At 45.6% G+C, this 13,619-nt stretch overlaps 1 protein-coding gene across 1 annotated transcript; it reads left to right on the top strand.

Moving 5' to 3' along the window:
- The first annotated feature begins 778 nt into the window (after window positions 1-778).
- On the top strand, window positions 779-4,547 carry SPATA31G1 (SPATA31 subfamily G member 1). Its single transcript, XM_066362856.1, has 3 exons — window positions 779-1,009; window positions 1,377-2,076; window positions 2,524-4,547. Exons 1-3 carry the CDS (start codon window positions 779-781, stop codon window positions 4,545-4,547), a joined length of 2,955 nt encoding a protein of 984 aa, XP_066218953.1.
- Window positions 4,548-13,619: the final 9,072 nt, after the last annotated feature.

Here is a 13,619-nt window from a genome sequence, read left to right as displayed (position 1 = left end):
TTTAAAGAAATGTTCAATATAGCGCATACACTATTCTAAGTATATAAATGTATTCATTTAATTCTCAAAAACCCTATGTGGTAATAATTTTATCTCCATTTTACAGGTGAAAAAAGGAGACACTATCCTGACCAGGCAATGGCGCAGTGGATAGAGTGTCGGACTGGAATGCAGAGGACTCAGGTTCGAAACCCCAAGGTCGCCGGCTTGAGCGCAGGCTCATCTGGTTTGAGCAAGGTTTACCAGCTTGAGCCCAAGGTCACTGGCTTGAGCAAGGGATCAATTGGTCTTCTGTAACCCCCTGGTCAAGGCACGTATGAAAAAGCAATCAGTGAACAATTGAGGTGCCTCAAAAAAGAATTGATGCTTCTCATCTCTCTCCCTTCCTGTCTGTGCCTATCTGTCCCTCTCTATCTCTTTCACACATACACACACACACACACACACACACAGCCCACAAAAAAAACGAGGCACTAAAAGATTAAGCTTGACTGAGATTTCACAGGTAGGAAGTAGCAAAGTTAAGATTTGAATGAAGCAGTTTTGATGCTAGAACCCATGTCCTTACCCCCACAATGCCTGAAGTATAATTCTGACCTAGGTAATCAAGACAAAAGGGATCATGCAGGTTTCACTGTATGAAGTATGAATTGTCTTGTGGAGACAACTTTTTGACCCTAAATTCAGGGAGAAGGCTGTTAGGCATGTGGGGGATGGGAGTTCTATGTTCTGTGATACAATGATGACATCAGGATCAACTGTCACTAGGCTGAGGAAAATGGACTGGCTGCTAGACGGCCTTTTTGAGGCTAAGGAGGACACAGGGCTTCTCTGGGGCCAGCTGACCCATGCCCTGGCCTGCGAACACTGTGGCAGCAGCTGCCTCCAGAGTACAGGGAATATAGTGACACTACTCCTGTTCATGGTTTGGCAGGTCCGGAGGTGGTGGCAGCTTGGGAGCTGGCAACATCTCCAGCCCTGGTACTCTGGGGACATAATGCAAGGCAAGGTGAGTGACATAGATGTGCAGAGGGCTAATATTGACACAACATGTGAATTTTGGTGAGGAATCATTGACATGAATGCAACTCCAAGTGACTATAAGCCTTAAATATGAGGCTGGGTAGCTGCATTGACATTTGATTTGAAGCCAGGTGAATGATACCTTACTCCAGATGTAGAATTATGCAAGGAATGCTGACCTCCACATGCGGGCTGGGTAATGGCCATTAACATTGGATGGGTAAGTGATTGTTGACCACAGATATGGGGCCAGCTGAGTAACTGTTCACCCTGGATGTAGAATAGAGACAGAGCTTCATGACATACCTTGTGTCTCTGAAAGGGCTATGATAGTATCTTTCTCCATTCCCCAGAGCCTTCCACTTATGTACTGCGTGGCATTCCTTGGTCATCTGTGGAGGCAGAAGTCAGAGAAAGAGGAAGAAGAGGAAGAGGAGGGGGAAGAAGAGGAGAATGAAGAGACAATATCTTTGGATTCATTGAAGCCACATTCTCTTCCCAAAGAAGCTCCTGTTGGAGAGCAAGCCACCACAGCCCCATCCCAACCACCCTGTGATTCTGAGAGCTTCAACAAGGCCACAGAGACACCAGAGCTAGTACTCAAGCAGAACCTAAACCCTTCCAGATCATTCCCTACCTTTCAGATCCTGACCAACCTGCCTGCAAGGCAAAAGACAGCACCAGGGAGTTCTCTACAGGAGAGAAAAAGCCAGCTCTTCTGGGGACTACCTTCTCTGCATAGTGAGTCCTTGGATGCCATTATCCTGAGCTCCAGTGGCCCCTCTTCCCTGAAGTTATTTGTTGGTACTTCTGTATGCTTCAACAAGCTTTCCTTCCTGCATAGGTCCAACCTGCTGTCTCCCCAGAATTGCTCCCCAACCCAGTTTCCTACCCGTAAAGCCCATACTATGAAAGGTATGACAGAGATAGCCCCCAATCCTCAGCAACTACCCCCTCCATCTTCCCCTTCTGTCCCATCACTACCCCTCCATCTTAAATCCTTTCCCACAGACCACAAAGGAGTCTATTCTGATGTTCAGGCACATACACAGTGGCTTCTGTGGCAGAGAGTGGCCCCTCGGATAGCTGAGGATCAAGCCCTGCACCTACAGCATGAACTCCAAAGAACCAAGCCCTCCAAGTTTTCCCCTTTCCCCGAGGTCTGGTGGGGGATGCCATGGGATCCTGGCCTCCCACAACACATTCCAGACTCACTCTCTGCCTCTCTGCTGTATCACTCTAACCTTCCGGGAGTCCTGACTAGGTTTGAGTCCCCATGGAGGACTGTGGTGCAAAACGAGGACTCCAAAGCCTCTGAGCCAGCAATGCCAGTTCCTAGCCTAACCCCAGCCTCTCCACCAGAACTCCAGGGAATCAGCTCTACAGGAGGCCTGTATAGATCTGAGGACCTCTGGAAAACCACAAGCCAAAGAGAGAATCCTCAGATTTCTGAGCCTCCAATCCTGGTGCCTTGCCAATCTGTAGCCCCTATAACAAAGCCTCAAGGAACTAGACCTTTGGGAGTTCCACCCGGATGTGAGACTCAGTGGAGAATCACAGGACATAAAAGGAGTCCCCAAGCCTCTCAGCCCCCAATTCCAGCCCCTTACCAACCCCCAGATTCTCTGTCAGAACCCCAGAAAATCAGCTCTGAAGGAGGACCTTCTACACCTAAGGAGTTCTTGGGGACCACGGGGCACAGACAGAAGCCTCAGGCCTCTGGGTCTTCAGTGCCAGCTCCCTGTCCTCCCTCAGACCCCCTGCCAGAACTCCAGAGAGGCAGTCCCCTGAGAGATCCATCTGGATATGAGCCCCACTGGGGATGCAGAGAAAATTCAGGAAACCTACAGGCCTTTGAGCTCCCAGCCTTGGACCTCAACCCAGGGTTCTATGGAACCAGCCCTGCCAATGTCCCAGCAGGATCTGAGACTCTACGGAAAGGCACACAAAACAGGAAAAATCTTTGGGTCTCTGCAGATTCAGTTTCATCTCCCAGCCTTCCCTCAGCCTGTCTGCTAGAGTCTCTAGGAATGGCCCCCCAGGGAGTCCCGTCTAAGTCCAAGGCTTTGTGGGAGACCACAGGGCAGATAGAGAATCTCTGGCCCTCGGAGTCTACAGCCCCTGTTGGTGGGAACATGAAGCAGAAAGAAATCTGTTATAGTCCTGTGTCCCCATTCTGGGGCCCCAGCCCGCCTCCAAACTCCATGTCAAAGTCTCAGTTAAGTGAGCCTCTTGGAGACCAAAGCAACTGTAAGCCTGAGGGGGAAGCAGTAGAGCTGAGAGAGAACGGCTGGACCACTGAGCTCCCAGCCACAACTCCCAACACACACTCTACTCCTCTACCAGATCCACACATTGACCTTGAGTTTGTGTGGAAGAATGTGCAACAAAGAGAGATCCCCCAGGGCCCCAGTCCTCTAGCAGTGGACCACCTGCAGCCAATACCCTGGGCTCCCCCCCTAGCTGAAGCTCTGAAGACTGAGTCCAACCAGCCTGGCCTACCTAGGGAAGAGCTGTTCCCAGGAGCTAAGGCAGAGATCCCACCCTCCCAGAGAGAAGCTGTCCCAGAGGTATCCACCCACTCTGGGATCCAGGCCTGGCACTGGAGTAGAGAATTAGAACTCAGCCTGAAGAAACTGCAGCCAAGCCCTGCTTCCAGATACCCTGGCCCAAGTCAACAATTTGGCGGTTCCCCTGCCCTGAGCTCCACAACCCCAGGCACTTGGAGACTCTCTTTCTGCCCTTCACAGCAGTCTCATTCCCCGAATCTGTGCCCCCATTCGTCAAGCTGTCATACCCCCAAAGTTGACAGCACAGAAACTCAGCCTGTCCAGGTCTCCCACTGTTATCACTCCCTCTCCTCTTCCCATCCACAGCCTCAAGGGTCTGGTAGGGCAGAACATAGTTCTCAGAGAGAGGAAAGAATGAAGGCAAAGATGATGGCCCAGGTTTCACTTCAGGGATCATGTATTCACATGAAGGCTGATGAGAGCTTCCCAGACTTGAAAGAGCCCTCAAACCCTGAGATTCCAGATCCAGGTAAGAGACTGGACAAGGCTTCAACTTTACCGTCAGCTAAAAAGAGAGAAAGCCCCAGGAAACCCAAAACAGGAGACCACAGAGGAGGGGATGCAAGATTGGGGTCATTCACAGTTACAGGAAAGAGTCACCCAGCGCAGGCTGGAAGATTAGTGGAGGCTCCTGTAAGCCCTTCCCAAAGGTCTCACCACAGGAACCAGAGCTCTCTACACAGTGTTCTCCACCAGCAGCTTCACTTCAAGGCTACAGGTCCTCAAAATCAGCGAGGAGCAGGACTGAGAGCTGGTGATACCCTGGTTCCTCGGCACTGTAAACACTGCCCTTTGGCCCACATGGAGAAGCCTCTCTCTTCCCCCACACCACCGGCTCCCCTTGCCAGGGTTCTCCAAAAGGTGTTAGCCAAGATTATCGGTACCCATGGACCCCTGCCCACCAAATCCAGTCGGAATGAGAAAAAGCCGGTATTACTGGTGCCTAAGGGCTAGGGAGACAAGCAGAGGAAGTTTTAATAAACTAGCTGAACTAGACAGATCTTAACTTATGTCTTCTTTGGAGTCTGGGGTACTGGGGATGTCAGTTCCCTATTAACTTCTGCAGCAGCTGTATTCCCTCAGAGTTAGCTCCCCAGAGAGCTCAGGATTCTGCAAGTTTAACTTTCTTTTCAAGCCCTTCATAGATGATCAATCTGGGATCCACACATCCCTAATCTACAGGGTGAGGCTGAAAGGGCAGGGGAGCACCATCCAGTGCTGCCCTTGAAAAAAACTTCACAGCAAGTGAACAGAAGAAAAATATATCTATTCACATGAGCACAACTGGTCTGTATCTCAGCAGACTCAAGGAATACCTGGCTATGGCCTGTCCCCTTCTTCACCCACTTGACCCACAAGTTATCCACATATCTTTCCAATCATTTCTTCTCAGCCTCTGATCTTTTCACTCTTTGGGTCAACTCAACAACCATTCATTCCCAAAGCTACAAAAACCTTTTCATGTTTAATGGTCATCTGGATTTCTTCTAGAATTGCATGTTCATATCCTTTACCCATTTTTCTACTGCACTGTTTGTTGGATGTTATATTGGTTTTCTATTGCTGCCATAACAAATTTTACTACAAAACAACACAAATTTGTCAGAAAAATAAAGAAGTTGACAGGGCTGCATTCCTCTCTGTAGGCACAGGGTATGATTCATTCCTTGTCTTTCCTGGATTCTAAGGGGCTGCCCACATTCTTTGGCTACTGGCCTTCTTTCTCCATCTTCAAGCTAGCAAACGCAAGTTCTCGTATCACATCACTCTACAGTGTGTCCATAAAGTCATGGTGCACTTTTGACCAGTCACAGGAAAGCAACAAAAGACGATAGAAATGTGAAATCTGCACCAAATAACAGGAAAACCCTCCCAGTTTCTGTAGGATGATGGGATGATGTGGCAGCATGTGCGCATGCGCAGATGATCACGTAACACCGTGTATACAGCAGAGCAGCCCACGGCCATGCCAGTCGAGATGTGGATGATACAGAGGAAAGTTCAGTGTGTTCTGTGGCTCGCTAAATCCAAATCCGTGACCAAAGTGCAGCGTGAATATCGGCACGTTTATAACGAAGCGCCATCACACAGGAATAACATTACTTGGTGGGATAAGCAGTTGAAGGAAACCGGCAGTTTGGAGGAGAAACCCAGTTCTGGTAGGCCATCAGTCAGTGATGAGTCTGTAGAGGCTATACGGGATAGCTACCTAAGGAGCTCTAAAAAATCTGTGCATGAGCCCACATCGAACTGTACTGAATAGGTATGAAACTGGAAGAGTTTTCCTTTTATTTGGTGCAGATTTCACATTTATATCGTCTTTTGTTGCTTTCCTGTGACCGGTCAAAAGTGCACCACGACTTTACGAACACACTGTACTTTCTACTGCTTCCCTCTTCCACTTTTTTTTTTTTCTACAGTGACAGAGTCAGAGAGAGGGATAGATAGGGACAGACAGACAGGAACGGAGAGAGATGAGAAGCATCAATCATCAGTTTTTCGTTGCAGCACCTTAGTTTTATTTAAATGGGGTGACATCAATAAATCAGGGTACATATATTCAAAGAAAACATTTTCAGGTTATTTTGTCATTTAGTTCGGTTGCATACCCATCACCCAAAGAGAGATCATCCTCTGTCACCCTCTATCCAGTTTTCTTTGTACCCCTCCCCCTCCCCCCCTCCCTCCTTCCCTCCTCCCACCCCCCGTAACCACCACACTCCTGTCCATGTCTCTTAGTCTCACTTTTATGTCCCACCAATGTATGGAATCCTGCAGTTCTTGTTTTTTTCTGATTCGCTTATTTCACTCCACATAATGTTATCAAGATTCCACCAATCTGCTGTAAGTGATCCGATGTCATCATTTCTTCTAGCTGAATAGTATACTATGGTGTATATGTGCCCCATCTTCTTTATCCAGCCTTCTATTTTTTTTTTTACAGTGATTAAAAGCCTTTAAGCAAACTCTTGGCCAATACAGCAAGAATCCATAAAAGAGTAGTGTCCTTAACATGTTCACCAAGTCCAAGTTGGCCCCATCACCATGCCAAATCCCTGAAAAATGCAACCCAACCACAGTTCAGTCTGTTAGGATCTGTCACAGGGAGCAGGAGTCCAGGAAAAGTCCACATCCAGGAAAAGTCCACATGGCACTGGAATTGTCACCATTCTATACTTTGCAGCTCATGTCCAAGTCCCAGTGACCGCTGCTTCTAGCTGGTAATGATTCAGGTAGACTGGAGAAGCCATTTGCAGCATGCGTGGATATGGAGCTTCTGTTCTCCTCTGCCTGGAGAGATGAGACCAGGTAGCTTTTCCCTGGAGCTCTGTGACTGTGGCATGGTAAAGAGAACCTTGGGATACACTAAGTTCCCGCCACGCGAGTCTCTCCCTGCTGCCGTTCGCTCCGGGGAGCTGGGCAGCCCTCTCCCCGTTTCCGCTTTTCCTACCAGTCTCGGTGTGGCTTCTTCAGTGTTCCTTGGTTGAAGAGTCCTCTTAGTTTAGTCCAAAGTTGGTTTTTCCAGATGATAGTTCTTAAAATTAGTTTGTATTCCACTTTGGTTCTGGGAGGTAGATGTTGGTACGTCCACCTACTCCAGAGCCATCTTGTCTTCCTCATTGATTGCTTTCTCATATGTGCCTTGACAGTGGGCCTTCAGCAGACCAAGTAACCCCTTGCTCAAGCCAGTGACCTTGGGTCCAAACTGGTGAAGCTGTGCTGAAACCAGATGAGCCCGCACTCAAGCTGGTGAGCTTGGGGGTCTCAAACCTGGGTCCTCTGCATCCCAGTCTGGTGCTCTATCCACTGCACCACCACCCAGTCAGGCTGTCTTTTCCACTTTTTTTTTTTTTTTTTTTTGTATTTTTCTGAAGCTGGAAACGGGAGAGACAGTCAGACAGACTCCCGCATGCGCCCAACCGGGATCCACCCGGCACGCCCACCAGGGGGCGATGCGACGCCCCAGAGGGGCGTCGCTCTGCTGCGATCAGAGCCACTCTAGCGCCCGGGCCATCCTTGCTCCAATGGAGCCTCAGCTGCAGGAGGGGAAGAGAGAGACAGAGAGGAAGGAGGGGGTGGGGGTGGAGAAGCAAATGGGCGCTTCCCCTATGTGCCCTGGCCGGGAATCGAACCCGGGTCCCCCGCACGCCAGGCCGTCGCTCTACCGCTGAGCCAACCGGCCAGGGCCTGTCTTTTCCACTTTTAAGGACACTTGTAAATACATTGGGCTCACCTGAATAATCCAAGATACTATTCCTATCTTAAAGTCCATTGGTTAACAACTTTAATTCCACTTAAAGCCTTAATTCCCTTTTCCATGTAAAATAACATATTCACAGGTTCCAGGGATTAGGACATAGACATATTGGGGGAGCCATTACCCTGCCTAACACAGGTATTAACATGCTATGTATGTTACAGGTATTTTCTCCCAATCTATGGCTTATTTTCTAATTTTGTTTAAGGTTAATTTTTACTGTACCAAAGTTTAACTTTACCAAAGTTTAACTTTTTTTTTTTTTTACATAGAGTCAGAGAGAGGGATAGACAGGGACGGAGAGATGAGAAGCATCAATCATTAGTTTTTTGTTGCGCATTGCAACCTTAGTTGTTCATTGATTGCTTTCTCATATGTGCCTTGACAGTGGGCCTTCGGCAGACCAATTAACCCCTTGCTCGAGCCAGAGATCTCGGGTCCAAGCTGGTGAGCTTTTGCTCAAACCAGATGAGCCTGCGCTCAAGCTGGCAACTTCAGGGTCTCGAACCTGGGTCTTCCGTATCCCAGTCCGACGCTCTATCCACTGTGCCACCACCTGGTCAGGCCCAAAGTTTAACACTTTTATGTAACCAAATCTACCAACATTTTCCTTCATAGCTTGTAAAGTATTTTCTTCTGGCACTTTTGTAGTTTTTTTATTATTATTATTATTTAGACACTTAATTTTAACGGGGTGACATTGATCAATTAGAGTACAGATTCAGGGAAAACATCTCCAGGTTATTTTGACATTTGATTATGTTGTATACCCATCGCCCAAAGTCAAATTGTCTTCCATCACCTTCTATTTGGTTTTCTTTGTGCTCCTCCCCTCCCCCACCCCCTCTTTCTCCTCCCTTCTCCTCTCCCTGGTAACCACCTCACTCTTGTCCATGTCCATGAGTCTCAATTTTGTGTCCCATCTATATATGAAATCATACAGTTCTTAGTTTTTTCTGATTTATTTCACTCAGTATAATGTTATCAAGGTCCATCCATGTTGTTGTAAATGACCCGATGTCATCATTTCTTATGGCTGAGTAGTATTCCATAGTGTGTGTGTGTGTGTGTGTGTGTGTGTGTGTGTGTGTGTGTGTGTGTGTGTATATATATCACATCTTCTTTATCCAATCTTCTATTGAAGGGCTTTTTGGTTGTTTCCATGTCTTGGCCCCTGTGAACAATGCTGCGATGAACATGGGGCTGCATGTGTCTTTACATACCAATGATTTTGAGTTTTGGGGGTATATACCCAGTAGAGGGATTGCTGGGTCATATGGTAGTTCTATTTTTAATTTTTTGAGGAACCACCATACTTTCTTCCATAATGGTTGTAATGTAAAGTGGCATTTTTATAGTTTTATACATTCATGTTTAGATTGTTAACACAATTTTTGAGTATGGTGTGTGAAAATCTAATTCCCCTCCCCCCAAAAAGATGTCTAGTTTTACCAGTACCATTAAAGTATAGAATGTCTTAAACCCATTCCATTAAGTGCCATATTTCAAAACATGGGTAAGCTTTTAAGCAACTTTAGGCTTTAGCTCCACATATCCAACAGCCTATTAGACATCATTTCACGTTCAACTTGTCTAAAACTTACTCATTTTACCTGTAACCTTTACCTCCAATGTGCCAATTCCTATTGAAGGGTACCACATCTACCCCAGTACCAAAGTCAGAAGCCTGTCATCCCCAACTCCTCCCTTCCTCTCACTCCCCACCCTAATTCATCATCAAATGCTACTAGTTATACCTATAGTGTGTATTTCAAACCCATTTTTCACCTCCACCTTCATCACTGTCAGTTCAGTAATCATTTCTCACCAAATTAAGTAGCTCATTCCTTCTAATCCATCCTCCAAATAGCAATAATTCTCTGGAGGTCAACTGACCCAAACTCTTAAACAAATGTCATAAAAGTTTGAGTACAATAAAGTTTTTTAAGTTACATAAACACATAGAGAGAAAAATACTAAGGAAAAAAAGTTTGAGTAAAGAAACATAACAGATGCAACCTGTGGTCCTAGACTGGAAATTGGCTTGGTCAAAATAGTTGTGTTGTGAATGACTTATTTGGGACACTTGGGAAACTATGACTATGACACGAGGTTTAAATAAAAACTTACAGAAAGGCAAAGGTGGATATTAATGTTAAAAAGTTATAAAGCACCCATGGCTGGTTTGCTCAGTGGATAGAGCATCAACCCAGCATATGGACATTCTGGGTTCAATTCCCAGTCAAGGCACACAAGAGAAGCAACCGTCTCTCTCTCCCTTCCTTAACCCCTCCCGCAGCCAGTGGTTAGATTGGTTCAAGTGTCAGCCCTCGGCACTAAGGATAGTTTGGAGAGCATGCAGCAGCCTCAGGCACTAAAAATAGCTTGGTTGATTTGAGCATCAGCCCCAGACGGGGTTGCCAGGTGGATCCCAGTTGGGGCACATGGGAATCTGTCTCATTATCTCCCCTCCTCTCACTTAAAAAAGTTACGCCTGACCTGTGATGGCGCAGTGGATAAAGTATCGATCTGGAACGCTGAGATTGCTGGTTTGAAATCCCTGGCTTGACTGGTCAAGGCACATATGGGAGTTGATGCTTCCTGCTCCTCCCCCACTTCTGTCTCTCTCTCCCCCCTCTCTAAAATGATTTTTTTTAAAAGTTATAAAGCAGGATGATCTCATTTTGATTTAAAATACATGTACACACAGAAAGACTCAGAAACATGAACAAAGTTAAGATGGCAATCCCTGGTTATTGGAAATATTAATTTTTAAAATTTTGTTTATATTTTTCTAAATTTCTATAATGTACATTACTGCGTCCATAAAAATAAAAGGTTATTTTTGGCCCTGGCCAGTTGGCTCAGTGTTAAGTAACGGCTCAGCATGTGGACAACCTGGGTTCAATTCCCAGTCGGAATGCATGCAGGAGTCTGTCTCCCCTCCTCTCACTTGAAAAAGAAAAATGCTGAGGTTGCAGGTTTGAAACCCTGGGCTTGCCAGGTGAAGGCACATGCAAGAAGCAACTACTATGAGTTGATGCTTCCAGCTCCTCCCCACTGACTTTCTTTCTCTCTAAAATCAATAATCTTCTAAAAATAAGAAATAAAAAATTTAAGTGAATTGCCTATGCTATACAACTTGGTAGTTAGGTAAATATTTTCTTACCTCTGAGCTTTCTGCTAATTGCTCTCCTACACTTCTCCATGTCAGGTCTCCCACCTTCAATGTCCAGCTTTAACTACTTCCAGAGCCTTCTAATTCTTTCTCTGTGTGGTTTATCCCTTCTTGCAGCCCCCTAACAATTTGTTCCTTGTTAATAGCACATTTCCTGACCATGTGGCAATTAAGCCCTTCAAAGAAAGTAAGATTCTATGAGGTCAAGTCTACATTCCCAACTCAGTGCTCTTTCCATTTAAAAATATTCCCCCTTAAAAAAAAAACCAAAACAGTAAGAAAATACATGTACTTCTGCCATCTTTCACTAATATCAGATTCTATTCGTTATTTATAGCCCAAACCTGAGGGTCTGAGTCCAAAACTCACCACCTGCTGGCTAAAGGTGGAACTGAAGGTACTCTCCTCCCTACCTTTCTCCCCCTACACATCAGCACACCCTAGTCTCCAAGACAATGCATAAATTTCTGCTTGACACCAGGACGTTTAATAAGTCTATGCATCTCTGGATAGCTTTAGAAAAGTCCAAGTCCTATATAGTCTTTGTAAGGACTCAGTAGGTTGTAGAGCTGGCAAGAGTAACAAGCCATTTAATGTTTGCCACAGTTCACTCAAACTAATGATTGGCAGGCCAAATTTATGACTGGCGGAACAATGTTCCTCATGGGCACTGTGTGACTACTAGACTCTCTAGGCAACCTGTAGGATCAATATCTTGGATCCAAATGTATCTCAAGATGTTAAGACTTCTAGTTCCACCTGTGGCATACTGTTAGTCCTCTATGATCTATTTTATGCCATATTCAGTTAAAAGTCCATCTTTTTTTTTTTTAGAGACAGAGTCAGAGAGAGGGATAGATAGGAACAGACAGACAGAAACGAAGAGAGATGGGAAGCATCAATCATCAGTTTTTCGTTGCAACACCTTAGTTGTTTATTGATTGCTTTCTGGTATGTGCCTTGACCGTGGGCCTTCAGCAGACCGAGTAACCCCTTGCTCAATCCAGCGACCTTGGGTCCCAGCTGGTGAGCTTTGCTCGAACCAGATGAGCCCGTGCTCAAGCTGGCGACCTCGGAGTCTCGAACCTGGGTCCTCCGCATCCCAGTCCAATGCTCTATCCACTGTGCCACTGCCTGGTCAGGCAAAAAATCCATCTTTTATTCACAGCACAGACCCTATGATTAGCTGCAGTTAACCCAGTCCAGCCTTACCAGGTGGTGGTGCAGTGGATAGAGTGTTGGACTGGGATGCAGAGGACCCAGGTTCAAAACCCTGAGATCACCAGCTTGAGTGCGGGCTCATCTGACTTGAGCAAGGGTCACCAGCTTGAGCCCAAGGTCGCTGGCTTGAGTAAGGGGTCACTCATTCTGCTGTAGCCCCCCATCAAGGCACATATAAGAAAGCAATCAATGAACAATTAAGATGCTGCAATGAAGAATTGATGCTTCTCATCTCCCTTCCTGCCTGTCTGTACCTATCAGTTCCCCTGTCACAAAAAAAAAAAAAAAAAAAAAAAAAGGAAGACCGCGTTCCAATTTCTTTCTGAGAACACTATGGGGGAAAAGACTGACTGCTGATACAACTTACCTCTTAAGTATGCAGGCCTCTGCAGATGGAAGCTGACAAACAGTCCCTCACTGCTTCCTATAGTTTACAAAGCACTGTCAGTCAATCATTTTATCAGAAAGCTACACAGCTATAAGCTCAAGCGCCAGCACTAGAACCAGGCCTCTGGTTTGGTTTTTCCCGAAGTCTATAGAGCTCCAACTATTTTCCCAATACACACATTGTGTGACAAAAGATAACAAAGCAATTGTTCCAACACAAATTTCCATCACTTATCAACTAGCATCTCTACATATTTTGTGTGAGAATACAACTTGCCTTCTGTTACACTCCCCATAGCTTGATGCAGAAGTATTAAATGTTTTTCCCTAAAAGACCTTGTCTTTAGCCCTGAGGTTAGCCAACCCACAGGGATGAGACAGAGTAACAATGTTCAGAGTGGGAACACTGAAGGCTAAAATAGTGTCATAGAAAAGGGGCAGACCATTCAATTCCCCAAAGTGCAAAAATACTATTTCATAGCACCTGAGTTCAAGGTAACCCAGTTTAATCAGAGCAGCCAACATAATTATCTTGTGTCCTTGAAGATAACCTATTGAGACCAGGTAAGAGCCTGGTATAGGATAAGCAACACAAATTTGACTGAATAATTTTCTGAGGACAACCAACACAAATTTGACTCTAAATAATTTTCTCTGTACCATATACTTTTCTTTAGTACTGACCCGAGAAATACTAAATGGATTATGATGGTAGTAGCTGTTGAAAAAGAGGATACTCTGTACCTAGACAAAACTATGCAAGCAATCATCTGAAAAAAAATAAGGATGTTTTAGAAAAAAACCACATCCAATGCTACAATTTTATATTAGGAAAAGCTATTTTTTATAATGCAAATTACATAAAGTAAAGATAACACAATTGTAAGTGATCCTCAATCAGAGCTCGAATGTTTGGGATTTTCTGATACACCAAAAGAACATCAACCTCCAGAAAGAGATTCTACCATTCTGCAACCCTAGT

Source organism: Saccopteryx leptura, chromosome 2 (assembly GCF_036850995.1).
Source record: "Saccopteryx leptura isolate mSacLep1 chromosome 2, mSacLep1_pri_phased_curated, whole genome shotgun sequence".
Lineage (NCBI taxonomy): Eukaryota > Metazoa > Chordata > Mammalia > Chiroptera > Emballonuridae > Saccopteryx > Saccopteryx leptura.
The sequence above is the reverse complement of the archived record's forward strand: the minus strand, read 5'-3'. Positions and strand labels throughout refer to the sequence as shown.